The following is a 15,561-nucleotide window of genomic DNA, read 5'->3' on the forward strand; positions in this document are numbered from 1 at the left end:
TTCCTCTAGTCTGAAGGCTAGAGTCAGAAAGGGGAAATCCTGAAGCCACAGACACTCAACTGGTATAACACTCAGCAGTTTTATTTGCAAATGGAACAATGGGTCAAGCAAAAATCCCAAAGGCTTGGAGGACCTGGCTGAGAATCATCCCTACCCGTTTCTGTCCTAAGTAGAGAAGATGAGATGTCTGCCAGGAGACCAGGGAGAGTCATAAAATCTATTACTTACCATTTTATTGAAAAGAGTTGATATGCCTGACACACGGCGCCCCTGAAGATGCTGTAACTCGGACAGTGAATGTGCAAGTTAGCTTTGCAGAGTGCACTTCCTATTTTGAACTGTGTGGTCTGTCCAGCCTTCACACATTGATATGTAAGGTTTATTTGCATGTTATCTCAGCCCTCAGAATATTTGTATAACTGGCCAGGTTTATCAAGTTATTATACGTTAGTAATATGAGAACAGGTATTGGTGAAGCTCTGAAATCCAAAAGATGACATGGAATTTTTAAAGAAGTGCCTGGATATTAACTTTTGTGTACACTATTAACCTGTTTAATATAAAATCTGTATTTGTGAATCTATCTATCTATCTCTATCTATCTATCTATCATCTATCTATCAAAAAAGGACACAATCTAAAATGTTAACAGTGGTTGACTTAGGTCAGTTTTATTACAAATAATTCTTGTTTTGTACTTTGATGAATTTTTGACTTTTCTATTTTGAGTATATAGTACTTGTTGAAAACATAGCTATAATCTTAAGAGGAACAAAAGGAACATGATAATTTTAATCAACAATCCCAAGTGTATTTAACTCTATCTTACCAATATTTAAATGGTAGAGCTATCTACCAGCTTATCGGATGGCATTCATTAAAAATATAGCCATATGCCAACCTAGCTTCCTTGTTAGGTTTTTAGCAATTTTTATTAGCATCAGATGGCTTAATCCCTCATGCTGGTAAATTAGATATTTTTAAGGCATGGTGTTTGATGCTGAATCCCATCGATTATCTGTAATACCCATCTGAACACATTCTGCTACACACATTTATCACCTTTATTTTGAATATGCAGCCTGACTCTAAAACAATTTCAAGGGCAGAAGATCATCTTTGTTGCTTCTTGAAAAGGAAAAGCAACTTATTCCTTAATTTTGGGTTGCAAATTTCTAGATCTTTTTGTAAGTACCCTACCTTTTTGTAAGTACAGCATTTACCTAGTAGAGAGGCACATTTTTTTCACTTGATGCTAATACTGATTACCACCATGAGAACACAAATCCTTTAGTTAAAAAGATGTTCCCCAGTATTTATTCTCTAAAATGGGAAATGCCTTTTCACACTCAAGATATACTTAGAAATATGGATAGAATCATTGCCAGGACAAAGCATGAAGACAGAGCAGGGGGCAAGTTCCAGGGGTGGAAAAGAACCTGATACTGCCTTGAAACCTGCAGGTATTTTAAAGAGGGAGTGATCAGAACCTATGTGGGTAGGCAGGGATCTGAAATTGCAGTCAGTGGCACACAATAAATGCTCAATGAATAAAAGGAGGATCAAGGTAAGACAGGTATAGGAATGAGGAATGCTTTTAGATATAAAACATTTGTTGGCAGAAGGCCTTGAAACGGAGACATTCTTTAGCTTAACCAGAAAGCCTTTTATCTACTATGTGCTGAAACAGAGTTTTTTTTTTTTTTCAGTGCAGGTACAGTGTAGGGTCTAAAGCAGTGGTTTTCAACCTGGTTGCCCATTAAAATCACCCGGAATGCTTTAAAAAATCCCAGTTTTCTGGCTTCACCCCAGACCATCAAATCAAAATCTCTAAGTTTGAGACACAGTCATCAGTACTTTTTAGTTTCCGGGAAATTCCATGTTGTAGGCAAGCCTGATCTCCAAAAGGACGAACAGATGACTCATGCCAGCAAGATGGTGAACAGCTCACCAGGCAAGCCTTGCAGATAGAAATGATCTTGATGTTCTGACATGGTTTACTACTAAGTTGAACAACATATTTTCACCATGCAGTACATAATAATTACTTATTCTTGGTCATTCCATGATTTTCCTCTCTGTACCAGTAAGTTGGACAAAAATTGTATCATGAACAGAAATCTAGAAATTTCCCTTAACGACGTAGCAGACTGGACAAGTCTCTGATTAAGAGGACTTTGAATTTCAATTCATTCATTTGAATTCCATTTCAATTTGTACTTATTTCCAAATGATAATTAAGGTAAATTTTAGTTGTTATTGACATAAATTCAGCAGTCTGTCAAAAACATATGTTTAAGAGACGTAATTTGACTAAGAAAATAAAAGGTAAGGGCTGAAGCTCCCAACCATAACTCATAGTCCACCAAGGAGTTTTAATTTTTTTGCTTAAAATATATTTCAAGTATCACATATGTGAGTATATTTCCTGTGAAGTGAATTAAGGACCGAAGGCCCTGAGCAGGAAGGTGAAACAGGAAATGCAATAAAGATGACGGACAATATAGAGATACCATCTAAAGAAGATAAAGTTCTATTTTCCTGGTATGGGCACTGCAATTATTTCTGCTAGTGAAGGGCAGAAGTAGCTCAGAGGATGCAAGTCGTTAGAATTCTTTAAATACTTAAGCATGCATTCTCTTTTCATAAAGTTGCATCCCACAGGACAGTTTTTGTTCAGGCAATGGTAAAATGAGTCTGCCATTTTGGTATTCATTGAAGGTGATGGCTAGGGGGAGACAGTGAGGCCCAACAACGTGGGGTGGGTCACAGAAACCAGCTTCAGTTTTCAAAGTCAATTTACAAGATGATGGAGGGAAATAGCACTCACAAATTTAGCTAACACTACTTACTGATTATTATTTAAAAGCATTGTCAGTGTTGTCTCTATCAGTTTCTAAAAGGAGCATGGTCAAAATGGTTAGCAGAGAGGGTTACAATTACTTACACTCTTACACAATTTCAGCTTTATAACCTGAATGGCTAACATGTTAGAGAAGAAACAAATGACTACTTACTTTATGTGCTCAACACGAACATGCCAGGACAAGAGCCTGAGATAGGAGAACAGAGGGATGTTGACTCCCACCTCTTCCAGGAAGCCTTCTCTTCTGCATACTCACTCTTCTCCCTCTTTTTCTGGCCTCCCGCAGACTGCACCACAAAATGAAGCTCTTGGATATGTTTGCCTTTTATGGTTCTCCCATTGTATCGGCTGCATTAAGTTTGGCTCCCTAATTAGATTTCCAACTCCTCCAGTGCGAATTTATTTGCATACTTCCTTCTGTCATCCTGAGATCCTAAGGCAACTTGGATTTTTCTAAACCTGTTTTTTTGGGTTCATGGGTTCCTTTCAGAATCCGATAAAAGCAGTGTACAGTATGCGCACTAATTCTGCATGCGTACAGCCTCCCCTGAAACCCATTGCCTAAGAGAAGCTGTAGGAAAACTCAGGGCCAAAATATCATCAGACACTAGGAGATGGTCGCTACATGGCTGCTCTGTGATGATGAAATTAAAGCACAGAAAAGCTAAGTGACCCATCGAGTTTCCAAACTGGGAAACTGGTCAGCTAAAAAACTTCATTACTTTGTAAACTTGTCTCTTTCGAACAGCATGCATTTGAGCTTGCCAGCAAAGAACAAGTCGAACTCACAAAATAGATTCATAGAAATTCAAGGAAATTCTAGTCTCCCTGTTTGGCTAGATATGGAACAGCCAAGTGGAAAATAGCAGGAAGAAAGTGGGATAAGAACAGGCATGTTTAAAAAGGGTGTGCAGGAGGAAATGGGCAGTTCCTTGATTTGGCTTATTTCTCTTTCACTTTTTGTTTTGAGAACAAAATGCATTTTCATTCTTGTACTTTATATTTTTGATGAAAACAGGCTTTAACCCATTCAGAACATTAATGCTCTGGAAGAAGTAACTAATCAGCTTTAGTAAAAAAATGAACTTATTCTTCAACAGAAAAGGAGTTCCCACTATATTTCAACAGGATGAGTAAATTGTATTTAAATTCAAGAAGAGCAGGAAAGAATTTTCTTTACAACTTAAACCCAACCCCAGACAAACGTTTACTGATCTCTAAGACAACTACTGAAACAGGACGATGGAGAAATAATCTAAGCTTTATTTAAGGGGTGTTTTATCAAACCAACTAACTTGGAAAGCAAAGAGACAAAGAATAAAGTTTATAGAATTCTATGTTATATGTTAATTTACTTATGATTTCCTTTTGCTATTTTGGCTATAATTTTTATCTTACGCTTTCTTGGGCTCTGGGGGCTCATAAGGCTCTTCAGGGTCTGTTGAGTCTTGTTTTCTATTAATGGCTCTTCCTATTCTCTTTTCATGGCTTCTCACCTCTTCAGTCCTTATATAGTCTTCTGGGGTGGCATCTAAGTTGTAATCCTATTATCTCACTAGGTCTCCAAGACAAAGAAATTCAACTGACATCATCAAATTGCACACTCTAGTTGGGTCGATCATTGGGCTTGATCATTTGTTAATAATAATCTGAACTTTAATGAATGAAACAAAGGTCATACATGAAAAATTGATCTATTTCTCCTTTTGTCCTTTCTCATTCTTTCATTCATTCATTCCAGTTTCCTTCCCCATTATTAGGATAGGCCAGAAAAGTTGGAAAATGAACAGATGTGCCTTGGGATTTCACAGACTCAGAAAAGATGACAAAGGGGAAAATAAATCTCTTTGCTATTCCTTGAGTTTGTATTATTTCCCACTGTCAGTTGATTGCAGGTATGGATATATGCACTCATTTTCCTAGTTTGTTGTCTGTTTAATTTTAAAATAAGAATATTTCCATTTTGGTATAGAATAAATATTGGTGAAGCTTTACATTCTTTTTTTTCTTTTTTTAAATACCTTATTTAACAAAGTAGTATTTGTCAGGCAAGAAGACTACCTAAATACAAAATTATCTGTCCTAATATAAAATTAGTCAGACCTGGGTGTAACCTAGTGACAATTTTTCTTTTGATCAGAGGAATATAAATGTTTCCATTTTAAATTCTATAGTATCATTTGGAAATTAATACTACTGTTTAGTAATGTTATAAGGAGGACTTAAGAGTATCTATAATGTAGCTATGAAACAAATTTATTAGAACATAATTTGTGAAATGATTCAATGTCATCCTGACCACCTTCTTTTTTTTCTTTTTTAATCCCTTGTAGGCTGATGGACTCTATTAGGCTAGGTTAAAAAATATCACTGATCAATAAATACTGGGAAAACTAGATATCCAGAAAGCAAAAGAATGAAGCTGGAACCTTACCTTATACCATATAAAAAGTTAACTCAAAATGGATCAAAGACCTAAACATAAAACCATAAGGTCCTAGAAGAATAATAAACATAAAACCATAGGGTCCTAGAATAATAAAGAACAATATGCTGGAAGATATTCACTAAGTGAAATAGATGCAAAAGAACAAATGTTCTGATTCCACCCCTATAAGGAGCCTGAAATAGTCAAATTCAGAGACAAAGGATAACAGTGGTTATCAGGGCAGAGAAGGAAGGGAATGGAGAATTACTGTTTACTAGGTGCAGAATTTCAGTGTGGTATGATGAAAAGTTCTGCAGATGGATAGTGGTGGTGTTTGCACAACAATGTAAATATACTTAACACCACTGAACTGTACATTTAAAAATGGTTAAAATGATAACTTTTATGTTGTGTATTATGTCGCAATAAAAAAAAATAACTCCTCTAAAAAAAAAAAAAAATCACCGAGCCCACTAATTATTTAGAGGCAAGTACTAAGCCATTTTGTCATAAAACCTTATTCTTAGTTTTCAGATTTAATCTTCTTGGCTTTTTAAATATCATAAGTTAGAGTCACAGTCAGAAGGATTTGTATCAATAGCATTGCATGATAACAATAGCAACAGCTACTGTTTATTGTTTGTCTATAAAGGGCAAAGGTCATTATATGCATTACCTCAATAAATTAACCCAAAAATCCTATGAAGGGAATATTATCACCCCTGGGCATGTCTTGGGTTTGGAGGTTTAGTAACTTGTCTCTTGTTAAAAAGCCACACCACTCCCTTCTCTTGAACCATTTCCCTGCTCTTAGCATGGTAGTGGGTACTGAGCATGAGGTGTGGATGGAGAGGTTGGGGGGCTGGGGATGAGCAGAGAGATAGATGTTTGTGAATTCATTATATATGTGTGCCTGTGTGTGACTAAGAGAGAATACTTTCATTTCCTTTAAAATAAACCTAAGGGGAGCCATTCAAAGGGCCCTGGGGAGACAGTGGTGTAAAGCCAGGGTAAGGATGTTGACCCACACCTCAAACACTTATTAGTTGGCAGGTATATGTTGCTGCCTACCAGGTGATCAGTAGAATGAATAAGCTACCTGAATTTTGAGTATAAAAAGGGATAAGTGTAAAAACATAGTGATTCTCTGAAGCTTCTTTTCCCATTGGGCCCAAGGGAATATGAGTGCCCATCCAGTCTTCTTGATAATGGCTGGAGTTCAAGGTAATAATCAGAATGTATGGCCTGAGCTTCAGAGCGCTGTTTCCCCCCTGTGTTCCTTTCCTTGAATTTGTGGTGTGCTCCCTCAGTAAATACGTGGGGGTGGGGATATACCATGCTCCGTCTGCCTGAATCAGGTGATACTATGCCCCATCCATGTGCCTGGACTAAGCTATGCCTTTCCTTCTCAGGAGTCTGCTTTCTCACAATCACAATCCAGGCTGAGCCAAGTAAGGCCTGCCTGGCTGCCTGAGGTCCCTATCTCTCCCAGTTTCTGGTGATTCTTCCCCAGTTAATTCTAGAGACTTTCTTCTAGGAGCTGGTGCCTATTGGGTAGTTTCTGGTGTCTCAATGGTGCACCCTGCTGGAAATGCTTTACCAGATAAGTCACTTTTGAAGGGAAGTTGGAGGATCTCAGGATCTACAGGGAACCTGCTCTCCCCCGCCCCCAACCATTTCCAATAGAAGGGGCTCTGACAAATCATTAAGCTGACCCTAGGGAGTCTGGTTGGGGCTCAGCTCATTTGTTGTTTGACATTTATAATTCACAAGAGTGCAAGGAATTCTCAGTAGTTACTATGATAATTCCACTTAATCCAGATTCTCTGCAGCAGAAATCCTCTCAACAGTGAATTATCTAACAGCTGAGTTCAGTATTTGCACGCATTGTACAAATTCTAATTCTTTCTGATTCACCTAGATTCTGGGGATAGGGAACAGGAATTCTTTTGAGCTCCCATGGCTATTTTCATATTCTTTAAAAAAAATTTTTATAATTTAATTTTTTAAAAAGTTTATTTATTTATCGAGAGAGAAAGAGAGAGCACAAGCAGAGGAGGGACACTGAGAGAGGAAGAGACAGAGAATCCGAAGCAGGCTCTGTGCTATCAGTGTGGAGCCCTATGTAGGGCTCAAATCCACATGCTGTGAGATCTTGACCTGAGCCAAAATCAACAGTCTGATGCTTAACTGACTGAGACACCCAGGCACCCTATTTTCATATTCTCATGGGCCTGGAACTTCTATTTTTAGAGCTCTATCTCCATATCACACCAGCATATTAAAATGTGTCCCATATCCCAATAACATTTTTTCTTAGTGGTTTAAAAAATTTTTTCAAAAATTATTTTTAAAAGTTTTGGTTTTGAAATTATTTGCAAATAAATAATTTATTTACCATGATCTTTCAGTAAGTATGTGCATTCTGAATTTGTGCAAAGTGATAAAAACTAACAAATTTATTTATAAATGCTGGAAACGTTTATGAACAATAACAATGGAGTTGATATGACCATATTGTTTATGTTTATTAAATATTTATAAATTTTGATTTTACTTTTTCCTTTGTATTTTGAGTATTTATTTTATTTTATTTTTTTTTAGGAGAGGGAGTATGTCAGACTTTTTCAAAAGCTCTGAGGCCCTAAGGACCATATAATGGATAAAATCATAAAGTCAGTTCCCTTAATCACTTTCTTACGTGGGCAGCCTTACCTTATACAATTCATAAGGTTGAGTATTAAGTTGGGCCGTATGAAATTGCTGGGTATTTGTTTTTTGTGGGTTTTGTTTTGGTAAAATAAAGTAAAATGGCTGAACAAGAGGCAATTTCACATGATGTCGCTTAATTGTTTTTGGTAACGAAAACAATACACTTCTCCCCTCAGAAACCTAAACTGGAGAGCTAAAACTAACAGTAGCAGAGTGTTATGCCTGCAGTAATTACTCAGTAAGTTATCTGCTGAGTGAATGCACGTAGATACCAATCAATGACCCAACAAGAAGCAACTACGTACACCAGAGTGAAATTGCATGTTACGAACTTAGGGTAATGGAACTGGTGGAACATATTAATCATATGAAGCCCTTTGGCAATTACTTTAAAAACCAACACTCTCTTTTTAATTTAATTTTGTTTTGTTAGTAAGAGATTGGCATTGCCTGTGGGAGAAAGCAGTTCAGGCATAGTTCACTGCTGACTCCTGATCCAGGAATGAAAAATGGAAACATTATAGGAGTTTAAGGAGGAAAAGAAGCATTGTGGATCTGAGAGGAGATTTCAGAGGCCAATAATATGTTCATGTTGCTTTTCATTTGGCAGTAAGAACTATCTCCAGGGGCAGGATCCTTAACTGGAAAGTCCTGGTGGTTTTACTTTCCTATGATCCCAGGGAAGCCAATAGCTTTATTTATTTGTCTTTTGGCTGGCAAGCCTGGAGAAAGCAAAGAATTATCAAATCTTAATGATTAATAAGACTTCAACTTTGGGTCCATCCATCTATCCATCCATCCATTTATTTATCCCATTATCTGTTGTTACCATTATGTGCCAGATACTGTCTAGGTGCTGGAAATAGAATGGGGTTTAAAGTATAAGACACATTTCCAAACTAAAGGGATACTCATCCTGTGTGGGAAGATTAAATGTCACTATTTCTGGAAAAGCAAAGGGAAAGAGCTCAGGGAGCATAGATAGAGAACTGATTCCTTGGGAAATTGGAGATTTCACTGGAGAGATGTTAATTGTTCTGGGTCCAGAATAAAGGTTTATGACCTCGGCTATAGATTAGAGCAACCAGAGGATAGAAGGAGAAGGGGAAGAAGAAGAAGAAGAAGAAGAGGAGGAGGAGGAGGAGGAGGAGGAAGGGGAGAATAGGGAGGGGAAGGAGGGATGGGGAGGAAAGAAGAATGAAGAGGAGGAAGAGGAGGAGAAGGTGAGAGAGAAGGAGAGAAAAAAGAATCATGCTCCAGGAAGGATCCACCACAAAGGTTCTGGTTTAATTGGCTTAAATGGACATCTGTTTTGTTTTTGGTTTTTGCCTAAGCTAACCAGGTAAATCTAGTGAGGATTAGGTTGAGAACCACTGGTCCGGAAGGAGTAGAAACACACAAGGTGAATGAAGGAGGTGGGGGAGGGGGGGTGGATTGGTTAAGGGAGAAGAAAGTTGGAGAGCATTCTGCTTTAAGTATATAGTATGTTTAAAAAAGGTGATGTTTGGGAGGAGCCAAGTTGGTGGAACAGCATGGAAGTTTTTTGTTTGTTTTTTAACGTTTATTTATTTTTGAGACAGAGACAGAGCATGAGCAGGGGAGGGGCAGAGAGAGAGGGAGACACAGAATCTGAAACAGGCCCCAGGCTCTGAGTGGTCGGCACAGAGCCGGATGTGGGGCTCGAACTCACGGACCGTGAAATCATGACCTGAGCCAAAGTCGGATGCTTAACCGACCGAGCCACCCAGGTGCCCCAGCATGGAAGTTTTTTGTGTCTCACATCCATGAAATACAACTAGACCAACACTAAACCATCCTACACACCTAGAAAACTGACTGGAGGATTAACACAGCAATCTACACAACGTGAACCACAGAATTCAACAGATACGCAGCTCGGAGAAGTGAACTTGGGGAGTGAGAAGGTGCAGGAAGGGAGGTGCTTTTGTGAGTGGAGAGAGGACGGAGACGTGGGGGTAGAATACAGGAAAAGCACCCCTCCCCAAAAGCAGCTGGAGAGAAAGTGGAAAATTCAAAACAGCCGCAGGGACTGAAGTAAAAAGGGAGAAAGGAGAAAGGAGAGGGTTTAAATTCCATTAAGACTGTAAACAAGGGGAGCGCAGTCTGCAACTCCACAGCTCGATACCTGGCGGTGCTCTGGTGGGAAGGGCGAATCCCCAGGAACAGAGTGGGGTCTGGGAGGTTCTCAAGCCACACGGGGAAAAGCGGTTCCACTGCTGGAAGGATATTTGGTAGAGACTGTTGAAGCCATCTGGTCCCAGCAGACCCTAAAAAATGGCCACATTCGCTGGTGCTGGAACAAGGTCATTAAGGGTGAAGCCTGGTACCAGATGTGTGTTGTGATTTTCCGTAATCCCTGAGATGCTGCTGCTACAGTTTCTCGCAAACATTTTCTGGGGCGGGCTGGCATGTGGCTGTAGTCTCGGGGCACCAGCAGCAGTAGGGTCCAGCAAGCGTTCCTGGGTGCAGCCAATATTCAGCCATTGCTCAGTGAGACCCTCCTGCAGAGGGGCGGAACGGGTCAAAGCCGCAGTCCTTCACAAGTAAGGGGCCGGGGAAAACAGCCGCATCTGAGACAAAACCTGGGAGAGAGGTACTGCCTGGGGCCTGGTCACGGAGAGTGGAAAAGTGGAGAGTGGAAGAGAACTGAAGACGGGGGACTAGTGCGCGATTGCTGACCCGGAAGAACAGACTGGGTGGCTGGGTGGCGCCATTTTTCACGCTCCCGCGCATGCGCATGCGCACCGACGAGAACCACAAAAATCCACCCCAGTAGGCTCGCAGCGCCATCTAGTGGAGAACGGAGCCATACACTGAGCTCCGCCCAACTGGGCGGACTTTGCTCTCAGGAACACAAGTCTCACCACTGGCTTAGTTAAGGACTATAAAGTGCTACATAGACTGACTTCTAGGGGAAAATGAAATAATTTTAGTCCTACTTCAATCTGTTAGCAGGTCCATCTATTCAATTTTCTTTTTTTTTCTCTTTTCACTTTTTCTTGAATACAGAAAGAGAAAAAACTCATTTTTATTTTCAATTTTTATTAAAAACATTTTTCTTTAATTTTTATTACTATATTTTTTACTTTTGTATAAATTTGTTCAAATTCTATTTTACTTCCATCATTTTGTTTTAGTCTACTTCAGTGTATTCAACTTTTCAAATTTTCAAATGATTTCCTTTTATTTCTTTCTTTTTTTCTCTTTTTTGTTTCTTTTCTTTTTCTTGAATGCAGAAAGAGAAAAACTTCATTTTTACTTTCAATTTCTATTAAAAATATTTTTCTTTAAATTTTTACTATATATTTTGCTTTTATGTAAATTTTTTCAAGTTCTATTTACTTCCATCATTTTATTTGAGTCTACTACAGTGTATTCACTTTTTCAAATTTTCAAAAGATTTCCTTTTTTTCTTTTTTTAAATCTTTTTTCTCTTTTTCTTTTCTTTTCTTTTTCTTGAATACAGAAAAAGATTCATATTTATTTTTAATTTTTATTAATTTTCTTTAATTTTTTGCTACTTTATTCTTTACTTTTGTGTATATTTTTTCAAATTCTATTTTATTCCCATCATCTCATTTTAGTCTACTTCAGTGTATTCCTTTTTTTTTTTTTAATTTTGTTTTTCAACGTTTATTTATTTTTGGGACAGAGAGAGACAGAGCATGAACGGGGGAGGGGCAGAGAGAGAGGGAGACACAGAATCGGAAACAGGCTCCAGGCTCTGAGCCATCAGCCCAGAGCCCGACGCGGGGCTCGAACTCCTGGACCGCGAGATCGTGACCTGGCTGAAGTCGGACGCTTAACCGACTGCGCCACCCAGGCGCCCCAGTGTATTCATTTTTCAATTTCTCAAATGATTTCCTTTTTAAAATTTTTTTAAATTTTATTACTTTTTCTTCCCCCCCTTTTTTTCTAATCTCTAAAACCACTTTCAACACCCAGACAAAACACACCTAGAATCTAGCATCATTTATTTGATTTTTGTGTGTATGTGTGTGTTTTTAATTTTTAATTTTAATTCTTTTTAATTTTAATTTTTTTTTTTAAATTTTTTTTTTTCAACGTTTATTTATTTTTGGGACAGAGAGAGACAGAGCATGAACGGGGGAGGGGCAGAGAGAGAGGGAGATACAGTATCGGAAACAGGCTCCAGGCTCTGAGCCATCAGCCCAGAGCCCGACGCGGGGCTCGAACTCACGGACCGCGAGATTGTGACCTGGCTGAAGTCGGACGCTTAACCGACTGCGCCACCCAGGCGCCCCAATTTTAATTTTTTTTAAATCTTAATTTTCCTACCTCATTAATTCCTTTTTTCCCTTCAAAATGACAAAACGAAGGAATTCACCCCAAAAGAAAGAGCACGAAGAAACGACAGCCAGGGATTTAACCAACACAGATACAAGCAAGATGTCTGAACCAGAATTTAGAATCACGATAATAAGAATACTATCTGGAGTCGAAAATAGATTAGAATTCCTTTCTGCAGAGATAAAAGAAATAAAAAATAGCCAGAAGGAAATAAAAAATGCTATAACTTAGCTGTAATCGCAGGTAGATGCAGCGGTGGCAAAGATGGATGAGGCAGAACAGAGAATCAGCGATATAAAGGACAAACTTACAGAGAATAATGAAGCAGAAAAAAAGAGGGAGATTAAAGCAAAAGAGCACGATTTAAGAATTAGAGAAATCAGTGACTCATTAAAAAGGAACATCAGAATCATAGGGGTCCCAGAAGAGGAAGAGAGAGAAATAGGGGTAGAAGGGTTATGTGAGCAAATCATAGCAGAAAACTTTCCTAACCTAACACAAACTTCAAAATCCAGGAGCACAAAGGACCCCCATTAGATTCAACAGAAACTGAACATCAAAAGGCAGACCTAGCCACAGAAACTTGGCAGGCTAGACCAGAAAGGAGTGGCAGGGTATATTCAGTGTGCTGAATCAGAAAAATATGCAGCCAAGAATTCTTAATCCAGCAAGACTGTCATTCAAAATAGAAGGAGAGATAAAAAGTTTCCCAGACAAACAAAAATTAAAGGAGTTTGTGACCACTAAACCAGCCCTGCAAGAAATTTTAAGGGGGACTCTCTGAGGGGAGAAAAGATGAATACATATATATATGTACATATATATATATACACATACATATATATATATACACATATATATGTACGTATGTACGTATATATATACGTATGTATGTGTGTGTGTATATATATATATATATATATATATATATATATATATATATATTCTAAAAGCAACAAAGATTAGAAAGGACCAGAGAACACCACCAGAAACTCCAACTCTACAAGCATCATAATGGCAATAAATTCATATCTTTCAGTACTCACTCTAAACGTCAATGGACTCAATGCTCCAATCAAAAGACATAGGGTAACAGAATGGATAAGAAAACAAGATCCATCGATATGCTGTTTACAAGAGACCCACTTTAGACCTAAAGACACCTTCAGATTGCAAATAAGGGGATGGAGAACCAGGTATCATGCTAATGGCCAACAAAAGAAAGCGGGAGTAGCTATACTTATATCAGACAATCTAGAATTTAAAATAAAGACCGTATCAAGAGATGCAGAAGGGTATTATATTATAATCAAAGGGTCTTTCCACCAAGAAGACCTAACAATTCTAAACATTTATGTGCCAAATGTGAGAGCACCCAAACATATAAATCAATTAATTACAAACATAAAGAAACTCATCGATAGTAAGACCATAATAGTAGGAGACTTCAACACCCCACTCACAGCAATGGACAGATCATCTAATGAAAAAAATCAACGAGGAAACAATGGCTTTAAATGACACACTGGACCAGATGGCCTTAACAGATATATTCAGAACATTTCATCCTAAAGCAGCAGAATATACATTCTCCAGTGCACATGGAACGTTCTCCAGAATAGACCATATACTGGGACACAAATCAGCCCTAAGTAAGTACAAAAAGATCGAGATCATACCGTGCATATTTTCTGACCACAACGTTATGAAACTCGAAATCAACCACGATAAAAAATTTGGAAAGGTAACAAATACTTGCAGGCTGAAGAACATCCTACTAAAGAATGAATGGGCTAACCAAGAAGTTAAAGAGGAAATTAAAAAGTATATGGAAGTCAATGAAAATGATAACACCACAACCCAAAACCTCTGGGACACAGCAAAGGCGGTCATAAGAGGAAAGTATATAGCAATCCAGGCCTTCCTAAAGAAGGAGGAAAGACCTCAGATACACAACCTAACCTTATGCCTTAAGGAGCTGGAAAAAGAACAGCAAGTAAAACTCAAACCCAGCAGAAGACAGGAAATAACAAAACTAGAGCAGAAATTAATGCTATCAAAACCAAAAAAACCCAGTAGAACAGATCAATGAAACCAAAGGCTGGTTCTTTGAAAGAATTAACAAAACTGATAAACCACTAGCCAGTTTGATCAAAAACAAAAAGGAAAGGACCCAAATAAATAAAATCAAGAATGAAAGAGGAGAGATCACAACCGACACAGCAGAAATAAAAACAGTAATAAGAGAATATTATGAGCAATTATATGCCAATAAAATGGGCAATCTGGAAGAAAAGGACAAATTCCTAGAAACATATACACTACCAAAACTGAAACAGGAAGACATAGAAAATTTGAACAGACCCATAACCAGGAAGGAAATCGAATTATTAATCAAAAATCTGCCAAAAAAACAAGAGTTCAGGGCCAGGTGGCTTTCCAGGGGAATTCTACCAAACATTTAAGGAAGAGTTAACACCTATTCTCTTGAAGCTGTTCCAAAAAATATAAATGGAAGGAAAACTTCCAAACTCTTTCTATGAAGCCAGCATTACTTTGATTCCAAAACCAGACAGAGACACCACTAAAAAGGAGAACTATAGACCAATTTCCCTGATGAACATGGATGCAAAACTTCTCAACAAGATATTAGCCAACCGGCTCCAACAATACATTAAAAAAATTATTCACCATGACCAAGTGGGATTTATACCTGGGATGCAGGGCTGGTTCAATATCTACAAAACAATTAACATGATTCATCACATCAATAAAAGAAAGGACAAGAACCATATGATCCTCTCAATAGATGCAGAGAAAACATTTGACAAAATACAACATCCTTTCTTGATAAAAATCCTCAAGAAAGTAGGGATAGAAGGAGCATACCTCAAGATCATAAAAGCCATATATGAATGGCCTAACACTAATATCATCCTCAATGGGGAAAAATTGAGAGATTTTCCCCTAAGGTCAGGAACAAGACAGGGATGTCCACTCTTGCCACTGTTATTCAACATAGTATTGGAAGCTTAGCCTCTGCAATCAGACAACACAAAGAAATAAAAAGCATCCAAATTGGCCAGGAGGAGGTCAAACTTTCACTGTTTGCAGATGACATGATACTCTATATGGAAAACCCAAAATATTCCACCAAAAAACTGCTAGAATTAATTCATGAATTCAGCAAAGTTGCAGGATATAAGATCAACGCACAGAAATC

At 38.1% G+C, this 15,561-nt stretch overlaps 1 protein-coding gene across 4 annotated transcripts in view; it reads right to left on the reverse strand.

Moving 5' to 3' along the window:
* The window catches only part of FYB1 (FYN binding protein 1), a 164,868-nt gene extending 161,175 nt beyond the window's left edge, over window positions 1–3,693 (reverse strand). For 2 of the 4 annotated variants that reach the window (XM_025924429.2, XM_025924427.2), the window contains exon 1: window positions 229–351. In XM_025924429.2, coding sequence (XP_025780214.1) covers window positions 229–231 — 3 coding nt within the window. In that variant the 5' untranslated portion in view covers window positions 232–351. Of the gene's footprint in view, window positions 1–228; window positions 352–3,017 lie in introns of those variants that run through there. The other 2 variants (XM_086677625.1, XM_025924428.2) reach the window with 2 other exon arrangements.
* Between the last annotated feature and the right edge of the window lie 11,868 nt (window positions 3,694–15,561).

This window comes from Puma concolor, chromosome A1, assembly GCF_028749965.1.
Source record: "Puma concolor isolate L17-30 chromosome A1, mPumCon1.1.hap2, whole genome shotgun sequence".
Lineage (NCBI taxonomy): Eukaryota > Metazoa > Chordata > Mammalia > Carnivora > Felidae > Puma > Puma concolor.